Genomic DNA, 16,963 nt, shown 5'->3' with positions numbered 1-16,963 from the left:
TTGGTCCCATGGCTTCGAACTGGAAATTTAGTGGGGTCTAAACACACTAATATGTACAGCTATGTAGATTACTGCTTCAGTCCCCACACGCACACTCTAAGCAGGCAGGCAGGCAGCACCTCATTCATGGCTTCTGCCCCAACCCCAACCCCAGCCCTCTTTTTCTACATCTTTCTTGCTCTGCATTTCTTTATCTTCTTTTCTCAAATCCCCAGTTTCCATTTTCACTTCTGAACCCAAAAGTCACTGTCTTTCTTAGAAAACTGGTTGACCCCTTTAGAGGGGGATTTTGACTGATTTTTTCTCTCTCAGGGCGTGAGTTTGCAGAGGGGAGTACGTTTTGGATCAAACAGAGCAGGCATGAGAAAAGGGGCTGCTCAAAGTTGGGAACTTTATAATCAAAATGTGCTTCTTCTAGTGCTGCTTCTTTGTGAGTCTTTTTGAGCTTTATCTGTTAATTTCTTGCTGGGTTTACTTGTTTGTTGCATGGATCCATTGGTTTATTGTTATGGCGTGAAAGCATGATTTTCTTTCAAGGAAACTAACTGGGTCTTTTGATTGATTTTATGCTACATTTTTTTGTTTGCTAATTATTGTTGTTATTTTCTGTAAGAAGCAATAGAATTTTTGTTAATTGGAATGTTCTGTAAATTGGGTTTAACAAATTTTTTATGATATTTGTTGAAATTTCACCAACTCTCGTGATTGCTGTCTTAGCATTATCTGGATCATTTCTGCATCAAGGGGTCATTGTTTATTGGAAAAATTCTTGCTAACCTTGTTTTCAAGTCTGTGACTTATTGAGTGAGACAGACCTTCCATGTTGTTTTGTCAGTTTTAGGGTTTTGTTGTTTTTGTTTGAAGCAAACTTATTGCATTTCCTGTTCTTTAGCATTCTAGTTGAATTTTTAAAATCACATTATGATTACTTTGTCATCATGGGCACTATCTTTATTGAAATCTTGGCAGATTTGCCTAACATATCATGATGAATGCAAGCACATTACCTTGTATTTTCCTTTCTATGAAGAATCAGAACTATTGCTTACTATGATGAATTCACACAGGTTTTCATGGCTCCAGTTGTAACCCACTGAGCAATCTTAAGGGCTCTGTATTTACAGACAAAAAGGATAATGGTCTTTTGCCTCAGACCTCCCCATCTGCAGCTCCTGAGGCGCAGCCCCTTCTTCCTCTTTTGGCACCTTCTCCATTGGCACCATTCACTAATATCAGTGTCCCAAAATTATCTGGTTTGTTTAACTTTCATAATATGCAAAATTCTCAAAAAGATTTTTTTATTTTTTTTTGCAAGATTACATATTTTAAGTTTTTAACCCATCCCCACCATCTTCCGCACCCAAAAAGCTGAGCTCTTTTGATTCCCTATTGCAGGAGTTTGCCCGTTGAACTTTGCTGCTGTAGAGAACATGATAAGTGTGACTTCAATTGATTGCGCAGCTCCATTTGCAGAGTATCTAGCTAATGTAATGTGCTGCCCCCAACTAGAAACCACTCTATTAGTTCTTGCTGGCCAATCTAGTAAAGATACAAATATGCTTGCGTTAAATAGGACAATAGCAGAGCACTGTCTATCGGATCTTCAGAAAATTCTTGTGAGCAGGGGTGCTAATGATACTCTGCAACATATATGCACTCTTAACCTGTCAAACCTCACTGAAGGTTCTTGTCCAATCAGTGATGTGCGTGAGTTTGAGGCCACGGTGGATTCATCTAGCCTCCTTGCTGCCTGTGGGAAGATTGATCTTGTGAATGAGTGTTGTGAGCAAATCTGTCAAAATGCTATAACCGAAGCAGCTGGAAAGCTCGTTGCAAATGCTTATGATCTTTTAAAAACAGATGGATCTCATGCTCTACCTAACCACTCTGCCAAAACTGATGATTGCAAACGTATCGTGCTCCGTTGGTTGGCAAGTAAACTTGATCCTTCGGATGCAAAAGATGTTCTTAGAGGGCTGTCTAACTGCAAAAATAATCGAGGTGAGGAATGCTTAACTATTTCTCTCCTATTATTTTTTTTGAATGCTGCTGACTCTATTACATTGTAGTATCTGTTCAAACATACTTTCTCAACCTAATGAAGCACACAGAGCCAACAACGCCTCTACTGAGGCTCAATCTCATGACCTCCCACGTAGGAGAGGTCACTACATGCCATCTGAGCACAAGGTGCTTGGCATGTGCCTTCAACATATTTCTCTCCTATTATGTGCCTTCAACATATTGATTTCTTAGTCACTGTCCAAAAGACTAATGCATAATCGAGGTCTTTTCTCTTTAGACTGCTTTATTTTTAACTAGCATAATCATCTTTTTTTTCCCCATTCCAGTGTGCCCTTTGGTTTTCCCCAACATGGGCCATCACATAAAGGCTTGTGAGGACAGGATAAGTAACGAGACAGCATGTTGTAGTGCCATGGGGAGCTACGTGTCTCACTTACAAAGGCAAAGCTTTATAACTAACTTGCAAGCTTTGGATTGTGCTTCTTCACTTGGTCAGAAGTTACAGAAGGCTAAAGTTACCCAAAATGTATACAATCTCTGCCAGATCAGTCTCAAGGATTTTTCTGTCCAAGGTCAGTTATTGTTCAGGATACCAATTTCACTCTCGTTTAAGATGTGAAGCTATTTACCGAATGCTAACGTGGGAATTTGTGATTATGTTACATGGTTCATTCTGGATATCTCCGAACAACTTCTCCAGTTGCACCAGATGGTAATTTTCCTATTATACTTGTTAATCTACATCTCATCAGTTACCTTTATATTGGTTTGTTCAGCTTTAGTGCATAGGTTTTCGGGTTTAACTCGAGCATTTTCCTTCATTGTTATTTATTTCCAGCTTTGAACCTTGTTTAGTGACTCGGTATCATATCATAGCCTAACTCTTATTTCTTTTTTGGGTAGTGTCTGGGTGCCTTTTGCCTAGTTTGCCATCAGATGCGATACTCGACAAAACCTCAGGGATCAGCTTTGTCTGTGATTTGAACGATAACATTCCAGCTCCTTGGCCTTCTGCATCACATTTACAAGCCTCATCATGCAATAAAAGTACGTTCACTAATTCTTTATATGAGTAAATTTTAGTTTGGTCCCAAAAGTTTAAATCCTAGACGTTTTAATATTTTAAATTTGATCCTGATCTTATGATATTAGTTCCAATTAGTAGAACCATACCCAATGTCATTTTCTCCCAGTTTATTGGCAAATGGATAATAAGGATAATAAATTTGACAGCTATGGACCAAATACAAAATTTACCCTTTCTATTTACTGCACCTAATATCTCTCATTTCTTTTTTCCACCCAAAATATGCCTTAATTTGAAAGGTCATACTGCCACATGAACAGTTAGTAACTAATATATGTCTGAACTCTCTTCTTGCAGCTGTAAAAATTCCCGCACTTCCTGCTGCAGCATCTGGGCAAAAGTGTAAGAACAGATTTGAGTTCTCACCTTTTTTAAAAAATTTGGATATCCAAACCCCCATATTTGTCTAAACAACCGAAATCTCTGAAATAAAGTTAAGGCTATAAGTAAGAAATTAGCTCCACACTTTGTTGTTAGTTTGAGATGCTTCTCTTCAATTAGGATTTCCCATGATTCCACTCGATGTTGGTTGGTAACATAAATCCTTAATCCCATGCCTTAAATACCCCTAAAAGGAACAGTAATAGGTTCCGGCTTAAGATTTTCCAGCATACAATTACTAAAATGAACCAAAGCATGCAACTTTGTTTTTCTATAGCTATATCTATCGAGTCGAGTTGCATATCCTTTTATTTGACTGAAATTCTTGTACATTTGTCAGGTCTTTATGCTGTAGACAAAAGGTCGCTTCTGATCCTAGTAGTCTCAGCAGTGGTTGTGCTTCTGTAAAGTTATTCGCGAGTCGCCACCTTTCTCCTTAAGTTGTATGGAAAATGTTAAAGATGGCCTTATCAGTCCTTGAAAGTAAGGAAGCCATTGAAGCCATAGCGCAACTTCTGTATGAGATCAATCTGCAGCAACACAAGAAAAATTTGTGGAGCTGAGGCAGAGAATGATGATACAAGGGAGTGATATAACATTTAGTTTTCTCAAGCTTTGAATCAGCATAGCATTGATTCCTGTAAGTTGTAATAAAACAAGTTTTTTGGAGAGAGACATTGCTGGAGATGGAATTCCATGTAATTATATATCAAACATCTTAACTAACCGGCCATGTAGATTTCAAGTCGTGAGAACATTGCAGTGTTGTATTAGATTAGATAGGTTTCTAGCTGGCTGCTTATATGGTTGTAAATTTGAATGTTCTCTCAGGACTTAAAAGAATATTATTATTGCATTGAAAATTTGCTCTTTTCCTCCTCTCCTCAATACATAAGAACCTAGTCTTCCCATGATATAGCTGTTTTTAAGGCCATGGATATACTGTCTGTCACACTGAATTCCCTCATTATTCATAGTTAATGCCATTATGGTCATGCTTATATTTAAGGAATAAGGTCCAAATTGGTGACATAACCTAAAAATGCAATAAGGTCCAAATTAGTGACATAACCTAAAAATGCAATTAGGCTACTGAATGAAAAAAAATAAAAAAATTGCAATTAGGCCACTAAACGCTCTAAATGTATGCAATTTCATCTGATAGCAGGTTATCATTCATTTCATCAAGTTGTGTGGATGGTGAGTTGTCATTTTTAATAATTTTTAATAATAAACTTTAAAAATAAAATTGATTGAGTTGCATCCTCTTTATCCCTACTTTACATGGATTTTCTTAATACAAAGAGTTGCAGTACAATTTATCTCTTTTATGTGATGATTTAGATACTATTACACAAAATTAACATTTACCAGTACAATAGGTTTCACTGGTCACCCAAAAGCAATTGACTGAATTAGTCCTGAAAGGTGGCTATGAGTTCCCTTCTAAGTTCTAACCCAACAATAAAAGGAAAATGATATAGATACTCATACTCCCATAGAGAATAACTCCCGCCACCTATATAAATTTTATTGGGTAAATTAAAGTGAATGTATAAAAACAATAGCTCACTTTAAGATGTGAATCTGCTTGGCCCGATCTTATTTTCACACTCTAATTAAAATAATATCGAGTATTTTAGAACAATTTATTAGGCTAGGTGAAATCAGGCTAGGCTCGAGGGTAAGGGTTTGTTTTTTGGTTTTTGATAAGTCCTCGGTCACACTAGGCTATGTGGTGATACGTAGGAGATTTGGGACGACGCCACAAGTGAGGTTTCACACTTGATAAGTCAAGATCACCATGACTTTGATCATGGTCGAACTCTCCCGAGTTCTAGAAAACACTCAATTTCCTATCTAAAAAATTCTCAACTATATATTTTATTTGACATGACCTTAAATAGTCATTAACAAACATATATATTACAACCACATAAATGGGATAATTATTAAAAATATAATAAATCAATCCAACCAACAAACTAAAGATAAACTTGAATAATAATATAATTCTAAAAAAAAATTAAATTTAAAATAATTTTAAGATAATAACCATTCTAATTAATTAATATAACTAATTTTAAAATATTCTTCTCAAAAAGTTGAATCCCTAACTCCAGTAGAAATCTAAAATATTCTTACCCCAAAAATTAAAGCTGAATCCCTAACCCTAATTTTAAAATATTCTAATAGTACAGTTCACGTGGTCACAATACTTTATTATTTAAATCAATTAAAGAATAACACCTAAGAACATATGAAGAAAGAAATGGAATAAAAAGTGGAGTACACGTATTACTCAAAATAAAATTGGCTAAGTAAAAAATGGAGAAGCTAGCCTTTTTAAACAACATACAGCTTGAGCTACGCCGCATACGTTCTCAAGCTGATATTCCCCATCCTCCTCATCAAAGAGAGTCCCTGCAAGCCTCACCGTACCGTCTTTCATGGCAGCTGGTCACGGAGGTAGCTCAGAGCTGGAGAAGGTGCTCTCAGACACTCAGTTGCCCTACTTGAAGCGCCTCAAATCGGCTTCGTGGATCGAACTCCGCCTCTTGTTCCGCCTAGCCGCTCCCGCCATCATGGTTTACTTGATCAACAACTCCATGTCCATGTCCACTCGCATTTTCTCCGGCCAGCTAGGAAATCTTCAGCTCGCCGCCGCCTCTCTCGGCAACCAGGGCATCCAGTTATTCGCTTATGGCCTCATGGTAACATATATATATATACATTTGTTTAATTAATTAGCTGCATGCAATAATCTTGTTTATTTGTTTGTGCATGGTGATTATTTGGAAAATTTAATTTGCAGTTAGGAATGGGGAGTGCAGTGGAGACCCTATGCGGGCAAGCCTTCGGAGCACAGAGATACGATATGCTGGGGGTGTACTTACAGAGAGCCACCGTGGTGCTCACCATAACTGGGATTCCATTAATGGTGGTCTACTTCTTCTCCAGGCAACTCTTACTGGCACTTGGTGAGCCCAAAACGGTGGCCTATTACGCCGCCCTCTTCGTCTACGGCCTAATCCCTCAGATATTCGCCTACGCCGTCAACTTCCCCATACAGAAATTCTTGCAGGCTCAGAGTATAGTCGCTCCCAGCGCGCTTATCTCTTTAGGGACCTTGTTCTTGCATTTGTTACTGAGTTGGGTTTTTGTGTACGAGGTTGGGTTGGGGTTGATAGGTGCGTCACTGGTGCTCAGCTTTTCTTGGTGGGTCATTGTGGGAGGTCAGTTTGTGTATATTGTGAAGAGTGATAAGTGTAAGGCCACCTGGAACGGCTTCCGGCGGGAGGCGTTCGCCGGACTGTGGGAGTTTGTGAAACTGTCGGCGGCCTCCGCCGTCATGCTTTGCCTGGAGACATGGTATTTCCAGATTCTTGTTCTACTCGCTGGGTTACTGGAGAACCCTGAGCTTGCATTGGATTCGATCTCTGTGTGGTAAGAATAACAAATCCACATCTTCTTCTTTCTCCATTTTTTTAAAATTTTTTTGAAAGAAAAATGCACCCACAGTACTGGTAAATCATTATGTATCAAGTAAGATATATCACAATGTCAAAATTTATAACTCAGTAAAAAGAAACTCAGTAAAAATATAATTTTATTTTTTTATATACTGTCATCACAGTTTTAAACTGAGATGTAAGGTGCCCTAAAATTGACTCTTCAATGACCTTTTACCAATAATTTCGTAATTTCGTAGTCACTAATTACTAAACTTGATTGGCCTTTAATACCTTCAATTCGTCCAACAATCTAAAATCAAGAGGTGGACAACAACGCTAGGGACAAATTTTTATGATCTTGACCTGTCATATCAAGGAGAAAAAGTACTCATCAAACGAATATATAGTGCATGCAATAATTATTTGTTGTTGATGCATGTTGAATTGATGCAATAAAAATGTTTCTCTTTTTGGCAGCATGGCAATAAATGCACTGCTATTCATGGTTTCAATCGGATTCAATGCTGCTGCTAGGTGAGTGTAAGGTTGTGAAAGAAACTGTAATTCATTAACAAGAATAAGCAAAGTTTAAATACAGTTAAAGGGAAGTTCAACTACTGACTAGTCTATAGGAATCTATTTAGAACAATTAATTAAATACAAACCAGTACCTCCTCTTTCGTAAACATGCATATTTTGTTTTCATTTCTTTTCTTTAAAAATTAAAAATGAAGAATTTTTCATCAGTGTGAGAGTGGGGAATGAGGTGGGAGCCGGGAATCCGAAATCAGCTGCATTTTCAGTGTTGGTGGTAACCGTCATCTCCTCCGCCATTGCGGTGGTGGAAGCCGTCATAGTGCTATCTCTGCGACACGTCATCAGCTACGCGTTCACCACCGGCGACGCCGTGGCAGAAGCTGTGTCGGACCTCTGTCCATATCTCGCTGTCACAATCATCCTAAACGGCATCCAACCGGTCTTGTCAGGTCACCCCTACTTTTTTTTTTTTTTTTTTTTTTTAATTTCTAATTATACACTTTTTGGTCACATTACACCAACAAAATATCGACAAAAAAGTAAATCTGAAGCGTGTATGTAGTGGAGTGGTTGAGCTATGGCAGAAAGTTAAATGGTTTCATATAAGCAATGCGGAATGTGAGAGTGGTCCCAACTTACTTTTATGGTTTCGATCGAGTTTACTAAACTGATGAAAACATAATAATGTTTTTTTTTTTGGGGAATTTGCAGGTGTTGCTGTTGGGTGTGGATGGCAATCGTTTGTTGCGTATGTTAATGTTGGGTGTTACTACATCGTAGGGATTCCATTAGGGTGTCTTCTTGGATTCAAGTTCGACCTTGGTGCCAAGGTTTTATTTTGTTTATAATATAATTAATCTTGATTAGATTATATAAGTTTGGTGGTCAAACAAAATTGTGTTATGATGAGTAATATTTTGGGTGGCAGGGAATTTGGTCTGGTATGATAGGAGGCACAGCAATGCAGACCTTCATCTTACTCTGGGTTACATTTCGGACGGATTGGAATAAAGAGGTAACACATTAATAAATTGAGAAAAATTCCATGATCGATTGACTTTAGTTGACATATATGAAAAAATAGAAAAATTGTACTCGATTAGACTTGGACACTCTAGCTAGTGCCTAGTCGAGTATTAGTATATTCAAAATTAACATAACTTGAATTATTGTTAATCAAGTTGCTTGAGTTCCATTGAGTTTGGTTCAAAATACTAACTAATTAATACAATGGAGTGTTTGGTAAATACTAAATAGTTATTAGCTGGTTGTGTTAGTAAGTTTAACTAGTTTGATAGCATTAGCTAATTGTAGAAATATGTTTGGTAAATTAACTGATAGTTGATTACATGCAAAATAACTTTCTTAAGAAAGCTGATCGAAAAAACTGCTTTTTGAGTCTCTTTTAAAATTTTAGTGTTTTAGAGCAATAAACTGTTACAAAAAGCTAATTAATCAAATAAATTTTAGTGTTTTAAAGCAATAAGCTGTTACAAAAAGCTAATTAATCAAACAATCATAGTGGTTGTTTAACTAAGTCAAACAGTTAATAATGATTATATAAGTCAAAATTGATTAATAAGTTAACTATCTTACCAAACATGACCAATGTATCATATATGTAAATTTATATTTTTTTTTTTCAGGTGGAGAAGGCTAGAGCAAGGTTGGACAAGTGGGAAAGCACGGAAGAGCCACTTTTGAAGAATTGAAGGGGGTAAAGTCTTGTGTAACACCTTCACCAGCCAACTATGGGATGTTGTGGTAGAAATTAGCAACTAATTCCATAGCTTCTTTTTTTTTTTTGGGCAAATTCCATACCTTATTATGCAACTTTATTTTAATTTTCTATAGCTAATTCTCTCGAGTCGCATACTCGCATCTGCATTTTTCTGAATAAATAAAATATGTTGAATATTTTGTTATGGTACGTGATATATGAACAAAGATTAAATAGGATGAAAACAGATAGTTCATCAATTTCTTAAAAATACTGTGCATGCATGGATTAGCCTTTTGTTAGTTCATGTATAAGATATAAACATTCTCATAATTGAGAGTCGAACTTATACTCTTATAATTACTAAGTTAATGTTTTAATCAATCGGTCATGTAGATTTAAAGTCTTGTAAATATTGCATTGTGATATTAAATTGGATAGTTTTCTAGCTTGCTGTTTATATGATTGTAAATTTGAAAATTCTACAAGAGCATTTTAATTGGATTTAAGATGATGACGAAGACAACGGCGATAACTATTGTTGTTGTTGTTGTTTCTGTTATTGTTGTTGTTATTATTATTATTATTGCATTGAAAAATTGTTCTTTTCCTCCCCTCCTCAATGTCTAAGAGCCTAGCTTCTAATTATAAAATCATTGTCAAGATGGCAAGACATCTACACTTGTAACCACAAAGTCATGAGTTTAAATTTTTGTTCCATTGGTTTGAGCATGTCATCTATGGGTAACCTAGATAGACTCTCATAACTAATTTACTTCCTTGTGATCCTTTATCGACTAGGGTCACAAGGCGGGATTTACCTACACCCAAAAGGGTTGTGGAGTTTCCCTCGTCATCTAAAAAGAAATCAGTGGTGGTAATCATGGTTGAAAAAATCATTAGGTACTCCTCGGACGCTCGGGGGGGCGCCTAGCACCTAGGCGGCGATTAATCGACGCCTAAGCGCCCGTGTATTTTTAATTTTAAAATTTTTTTTTTAAAATTTTTAAGACTTGATAATTATAAACTATTTAATACTTTAATAGTTAATATTAATATATTAAATATTAACCTAAAAATATCTAGAGTTTAAACAATTTAAGATTATTTTGCTCAAAACGATACGTTTTCAGTGAAATAACATATTTAAAAAAGAAGGGAACAACAGCTAATGACTAGACGACCTGGTCAATGCCATACGGCCTAGTCGCTGCCTAATCGGTCTAATCAACATCTAGGAGGCCGAAGCGATTAGCACTAGGGGCCGATCAGTGTCTAGGATGGATTTTTGTAACACTTGTGATAATGGAAGGGTTTACAAAGTCCCACCAGTGCGGCTGAAAAAAAAATGAGTGGAGTTAAAATCATAATTAATGATTGAATATTTGATTAGCATTTAAAATAGATACCTATAGTCTTGAGCTTGACAATGATTTATGATTGGCTTGTATATATTGTCGTGGCACAATATTATTGTTATTACATGACGTCCTTGACTCCTTGTCCGGATATTTGTTTTTCTTTTTAATATTTGAATTACAAAATATATTTAACATTTTATCATTATTGAGCAATTTTTTTTTTTGAGTAAATTGAGCAATTAATTTAACAACAAAAATTAAGTATAAAAACGAATGAAAAATTTTAAAATATACGAAATGATAGTGCACTATGTGGTTTCGCCATTGATAATAGTGATCATTGTTTAATGAAAAAATTGTAATTTATGTACCTCACAAATATATATATGTTAATTATTAATGTAATCTTTGAATTATTAGTGGCATAAATGTTGTTCCTTAAATTTCAAAACGTGACATATATTGTTTTTCTCTTAAATTATTAGTGATGTAAATGTGGTTACCCGTCGTTTTCCTTCTTCGAAGATTACATTTTTTTCCCTCAATTTTTTTATTCTTCTTTTGTTCTCCTTTCATCGACAATAATTTTTCTCCTTCTTCCTATTAGAGAAGGGACAATATATATCACGTTTTGAAAATTGAAGGACAAAAACGTGCTTTAGAGCACGGTCACCCACTCACCCCCAATAGGCGGGTGTGTCACTCGCGCACGTTGGGGCACTTCAGAGTGGCTGTCGGCACTCTGAAATGAAGCTTGTAATTTTTTTAATTTTTTTTTATAAGTTGGATGTTACAACGGTCAACTTCTTTTTATTTATTTATTTAGGTTTTTCTTGTTTAATTTTGTTGTTATATTTTAAAATTTTGAACAAAAAATTATGCAATATAAATGTAGTGTTTTTTTTAATGCTACTGACTCTAATAAATTGTAGTATCTGTTCAAACATACTTTCTCAACCTATTGAAGCATAAAGAGTCAACAACGCCTCCCTTTTTTTCTTTACTCTTTTTTTTTTTCCTGAAAATTCATTTTTCTGGTTTTCTCCTCCCCTCTTTTCTCCTAAATCGCATCTTAAAATTTGTGCAGAATTTTGGCTATTGATGATGCTCTTATAGATATTGTGGTGATTTTTGAGGATATTTTATCTTATGTAGAAGAGAGAGTATTGGAGAAAGAAATTCAAGGTTCTTGCAGGAAGAGTGAGTTTTTGTCTCCAAATGTAAGCCCTCCTTAATTTTTATTTTTATTTTTTAAAAAAAAAAAAAGTGCAGCTGGTGTTCCTTAACCACACCAATAATACAACAGGAAAGGAAAAAAAGAATTAAATAATTATATAAATCGTGATCACACTTTTATAATATTAGTTGTTTTTTTAAAAAATAAAATAAGTTGTTAATTAACAAAAGACACAATATAATCCATATTTTTTTTTTGAAAGCAATATAATCCATATAATACCAAAGTTTTTGATATTTTGACGATTGTTATTGCAACGTGATAAACGTGATATCAAATCCATCCACAATTGGCATTATATTTATGAGAAAATGATGCATATCAGAATGATTGATAATTGCCAGCAGGGTGTTTGTGCGTTACGTTTGGGAACTGCATTAATGAAAAATGGTAAATGATATGTACGATGCTACAAATTTAGGTTGGAAGATGGGCAAATACTAAGTAGTCATACAATGCTAACTAGTACAGAAAGAATCATATAATTAATGTATATATGTTATGACTTATGAATTATGAGGTGTATTTAATTTACACTAATTTTGTAAGCAGAATTTTTTTGGATTTACAGGAAGGGGGACTCTCAAGGATGCTTAAGTCAAACTTGTCATTTGGCGCCACATTGGGAATTGGGATTCCTATTAGATCATCGTCTAAAGAGGGTTGGAGATGCAACACGCGGATCGAACTAGTATCGCCCAAGCACGTTTAATTTTGAAATTTTGATGGAATCCGATGCATTAGTACTGGTATGGTTGCATCCTTTGTAAGCAGAAATTTAATAATTAAATATTTTATTTTAATATTAAAAAAAAAAAAGAGAATAGACGGCGATTTTTCTAAAAATTATCATCTAAAATGTATTTTGACAAATGATTTTAGACGACCGTGGTTGTGTAGAAAACTAGAAAAATTGTACGTCCTTTAAAGTTTAAATTAAATAATAAATTTAGATGATGATTTTTTAAGAAAATCGACATCAAAAATTATTTTAAAGAAGTTCATAATAATAATAATAATAATAATAATAATAATAATAATAATAATAACTTTCTACGTTCTCCAAAAAAAAAAAAAACTTTTATGATGATTTTTATAATAAAAAATCTCCTTAGAAATTAAAGTATTTAGGGTGTGTTTGGTTGATGGGTTTTGCCCATAAGAATGAGTATGAAAGTGATTGTTATTATTTGGTTGATAAGTTTTTAGAACATTACTATGAGTTTCGAATATCCCATGAATTGAAAAATACATACCCAAATAAAATATGGGTTTCATTCCCTTATTCATTCTCAAGCACTACTATTAGTAACTATTTTCATTCCACCCTACTACCAAACATATTAAATACTTTTACCAAAACCCATTACACCATTACCAAGTATTTAATACCGATTTCGATTCCGGTTCTCATGTGTGAACCAAACACACCCTTAATGTTTTTTTTGGTTAAAATGTATACACACACGTAGCCATGCACTATTCGAGAGAATACACTGAAAAATTTTGTTTTTATGTAATAGTTCACAAACTACATAGAAAAGATAAATCATATTAGAAATATTTTGTGTAATAGGTTCGATAAAAAAAAAAAAAAAAAAAAGGTTCGATGATGGCAAGGAGGCGTCAAACAGTATATATACCTATTGGCCTGGCTAAGTTGTCGAGAATCGAATTCAAAGTTAAACTTACTTTGGCCATTCAATTCCTTGATTTTACTCAAAGATGGGATAATACAATATCCTTACTGGACTTCCCTCAGTCTTTTTACCTTTATTTGCAACTTTCTTTGCTTACACTTTATGCAAACACCTTTATTTGGATGAGAGTTTGGTTATGCTTACTTATATATTTCGGGTACACGTCTTATGAAAAGACTAGATCAGATTAATTCGAATTTGAATTAAGTATACTTGAATAAATCTTTATCCAAAACTCTACTCAAAACGATTTAACATGACATAATGCACTTTTTTACAAGAATATTATAATTGGATTTGTTGGTTTTTAGACTCTCGAACAGTCTATCGAGGATCCAACACAACCGGTCGAATGAGAACAAGATACGTGAAATAAATAAACAAGACCAGAATTTTAATGTGGAAATCTACAAGTAAAAATTACGAGCCTTTTAGGACAATGTCAAATCAAGAATTCACTATTTTTGTAGGTGATTTGTACATGTACATTTTGTCTGTATGTTGTTTTTCTCCTCAAAAGATGTAGCCCCCCTCCCTCTCGTACTTCCTCTCTTTTTATAGCTACAAAATACTAGCTAGATAGTGGGTAAGGGGTGTTCAAGGGTAGTAAATAGGGTGTTTTATTAGGTTTTAATGGGTATTATGAGGTAGTAAATAGGAGGTTAAATTAGTAGGTTGTAATGGGTGGTAAAGGGATTAATGGGTTTTTATGGGTAGTTAATAAGGTAATAAAGGGGTATTTATTTAGGGTTATGGAAGGGTGTTGGGTAATTTAGTTTAGGGAGTCGAAAAAATTGACCAGTTGATCACGGTCTTGATTTGTTGCTCGGTAGTCTGACCGGATTTCTATATTGGATTAGGATTTGTGGTCCGCTTACCACGAACATAAGTTATTGATTTGTTTCATATATTGACAATTTGATATTAAATTAATATCACTTTTTATCTTTTAATTGTTGTAAGATTTCTCTCTTTTTTTTATATATATAAAAAATTAAATACCCTCAATTTCACAAAAATTCCTCCCTTCTTACTATGAGGGCATTTTGCATGGTTTACACTGAATTTGGTGGATTTGTAAAAATCAAAATATAAAAAAGGGTTACATTAATCTATACTATATATATAAAAACAAAATTCTGAAATTTTAACTTCCCGTCCAATTCCTACAAAATCTCCCTTTCCAATAAAATATATCGTACAATAATTCTGGGTAAAAATTCTATTCTAAAATTATAAAATAGTGTAATACAATTTACTCTACACATCTAATCTATACTATATATATAAAAAAAATTTGAAATTTTAACTTCCCGCCCAATTCCTACAAAATCTCTCTTCCCAATAAAATATATTGATTTCTAAAAAAAATGCTTTATTAAATAGTTTCTAAGAAAAAACTATGAGAACCTTATGTTTATTAATGAATTTTTAAATTTTGTAATTAAAAAATTGTCCCGTGCTTTATTTAATAATCTCTTTATAATTGGTCAAATTATTTAATTCTAATAAATACGTTGAAACATGTGCTCCACACGCCCCCTCACGTTCCAGTCGCTTATGAGTGGCGCTGGGATTCGAACCCATGACCTTTGATCTGGCTCTGATACCAAATTGAAGAATGTGCTCCATTTCAACTAAAAGCTTAAGCTGATAGTTGGATTGCACAGTAATGGCTATATTCTCACACTCACGACCATTATATACTAACAAAACTTGAAAAGAAACTAATAATCATAATATAATAATAATAATATAAGTGTTAAAAATAATATCTAAAAGTAATTAATTGTTAATAATCTATACTATATATAAAAACGAAATCCTGAACTTTTAACTTCCCGCCCAATTTCTAAAAAATCTCTCTTCTAATAAAATATATTGATTTCGACTTTCCCATTAATTATGGGTTAAAATTCTATTCTAATATTATAAAATAGTGTAATACAATTCCTATTGTAACCTATACTATATATAAAAACAAAATCCTGAACTTTTAAATTCCGCCCAATTCCAAAAAAAATCTCTCTTCCCAATAAAATATATTGATTTCTACTTTTCCATTCGTACAATAATTCTGGGTTAAAATTCTATTCTAAAATTATAAAATAGTGTAATACAATTCCTATTGTAATATATACTATATTTAAAAACAAAATCCTAAACTTTTAACTTTTCGTCCAATTCCTAAAAAATCTCTCTTCCCAATAAAATATATTTATTTCTACTTTCTCATTCGTACAATAAGAATGTTAATGTAAGAATTATAACATAGAATAAATCGTAATAATTAATAACTATTGTCTAGGATTAAATTTGAAATTGTCGTGAAAGATAAGCGACCTCTGGTGATATAAACTTTTAAATAATTATATATCAATTTAAATATTCTTAATATATTACAACAATTCCATTCTGTGCATCGCACGGGTGAAAATATTAGTTATAAACAATAATACTTAGGTTTGCGTAATATTGTAAAATAGTGTAATATAATTCCTAATACAATATATTGTTTAATTTCCTACTTTCATATTAGTACTACAATTCTACATTAAAATTCTTATTCGTAATACAATACACCAATATTAAAATTCCTATTCCTATTCAACAATATTATTATGTCACTACTCTCTTGGCCTTTGTAACGGGACGCGGCTCATCATCACAACATTGGTAGATCACATTGTCGAAGCAATAATAGTTAATGGGACACATGAAGGAACCAAAGTTCTTATCCCCCGAATGTCTCTCACTCCTTCTGATACGAGATTGTCCTTCAAGTTCCAGCGTAAACAATTTCCAAACAAAAGTCAAGGCCAAACACTAACTCACGTTGGGTTATTGCTAAAAAAACTGGTCTTTAATCAATGACAATTGTACATGGCTTTTTACCGAGTCACCTATCATGATGGCCTGAAGGTGTTAGCTCTAGACGAGGATGAACAATATTGTGTTGCGACTACCAATGTCATCTATAAAGAAGTTTTCAATAATGTATAAATACAATCGATGATATTATGTTTTTTTTTTTTCAAAATGACAAAATTGCTATATATCTAGAAAAAAAAATCCTCTATACAAATGAATTAGGATAGCAATTTATTATTATAACTAAGTTGCTAGAGAACGAGCACATTTGCCCAATTTATAAAAATCATAAACAATGATATATAAAATCTCTAAAGTTACAGCACCGCAGTGTACATCTACACATTAACTATTAATTCAACAATTATTTGGTTGAACTCAAGCAATGATAACATCACATAACATAATTAATCCAAACCATCTTTTCAATTGCACTATATAATATTTGATGTTATAATTTATATAATTATATATATAATCTTATACTTGTCATAATTCGATCATATATTCGGGTAGTATAATCTGGACCCCCGGGTTCATATAATCCATCAATATATCGTTCCAAATATTCTTAAAATATTATAGTAAA

The 16,963-nt window shown here is 33.6% G+C and overlaps 2 protein-coding genes across 3 annotated transcripts; both read left to right on the top strand.

The window, feature by feature from the left end:
* The first annotated feature begins 50 nt into the window (after positions 1-50).
* Positions 51-4,371, top strand: LOC109167211 (uncharacterized GPI-anchored protein At1g61900-like). Of its 2 annotated transcripts, XM_019316177.1 has the most exons (8): positions 58-430; positions 1,068-1,253; positions 1,396-2,001; positions 2,352-2,597; positions 2,726-2,737; positions 2,929-3,072; positions 3,410-3,454; positions 3,834-4,371. In XM_019316177.1, exons 1-8 carry the CDS (start codon positions 361-363, stop codon positions 3,899-3,901), a joined length of 1,377 nt encoding a protein of 458 aa, XP_019171722.1. In that variant the 5' UTR covers positions 58-360; the 3' UTR covers positions 3,902-4,371. The 2 variants fall into 2 exon arrangements, with proteins under 2 accessions (XP_019171723.1, XP_019171722.1); XM_019316178.1 differs by lacking the exon at positions 3,410-3,454 and having other exon boundaries at positions 51-430.
* Positions 4,372-5,831: 1,460 nt separating this feature from the next.
* LOC109167210 (protein DETOXIFICATION 40-like) lies at positions 5,832-9,275 on the top strand. The gene is made up of 7 exons (XM_019316176.1): positions 5,832-6,207; positions 6,309-6,940; positions 7,426-7,482; positions 7,696-7,934; positions 8,197-8,315; positions 8,414-8,500; positions 9,132-9,275. Exons 1-7 carry the CDS (start codon positions 5,944-5,946, stop codon positions 9,195-9,197), a joined length of 1,464 nt encoding a protein of 487 aa, XP_019171721.1. The 5' UTR covers positions 5,832-5,943; the 3' UTR covers positions 9,198-9,275.
* Positions 9,276-16,963: the final 7,688 nt, after the last annotated feature.

Source organism: Ipomoea nil, unplaced genomic scaffold (assembly GCF_001879475.1).
Source record: "Ipomoea nil cultivar Tokyo-kokei standard unplaced genomic scaffold, Asagao_1.1 scaffold3147, whole genome shotgun sequence".
Lineage (NCBI taxonomy): Eukaryota > Viridiplantae > Streptophyta > Magnoliopsida > Solanales > Convolvulaceae > Ipomoea > Ipomoea nil.
The sequence above is the reverse complement of the archived record's forward strand: the minus strand, read 5'-3'. Positions and strand labels throughout refer to the sequence as shown.

Bases quoted from the DNA above. Each gene is read 5' to 3' on its own strand.
- LOC109167211 (XM_019316177.1), top strand. From the start codon at position 361: ATGAGAAAAGGGGCTGCTCAAAGTTGGGAACTTTATAATCAAAATGTG. The intron at 431-1,067 runs GTGAGTCTTTTT...GAATTCACACAG, and splicing joins TCTTCTAGTGCTGCTTCTTT to GTTTTCATGGCTCCAGTTGT. The intron at 2,002-2,351 runs GTGAGGAATGCT...TCCCCATTCCAG, and splicing joins TAACTGCAAAAATAATCGAG to TGTGCCCTTTGGTTTTCCCC.
- LOC109167210 (XM_019316176.1), top strand. From the start codon at position 5,944: ATGGCAGCTGGTCACGGAGGTAGCTCAGAGCTGGAGAAGGTGCTCTCA. The intron at 7,483-7,695 runs GTGAGTGTAAGG...ATTTTTCATCAG, and splicing joins GGATTCAATGCTGCTGCTAG to TGTGAGAGTGGGGAATGAGG. The intron at 8,501-9,131 runs GTAACACATTAA...TTTTTTTTTCAG, and splicing joins GGACGGATTGGAATAAAGAG to GTGGAGAAGGCTAGAGCAAG.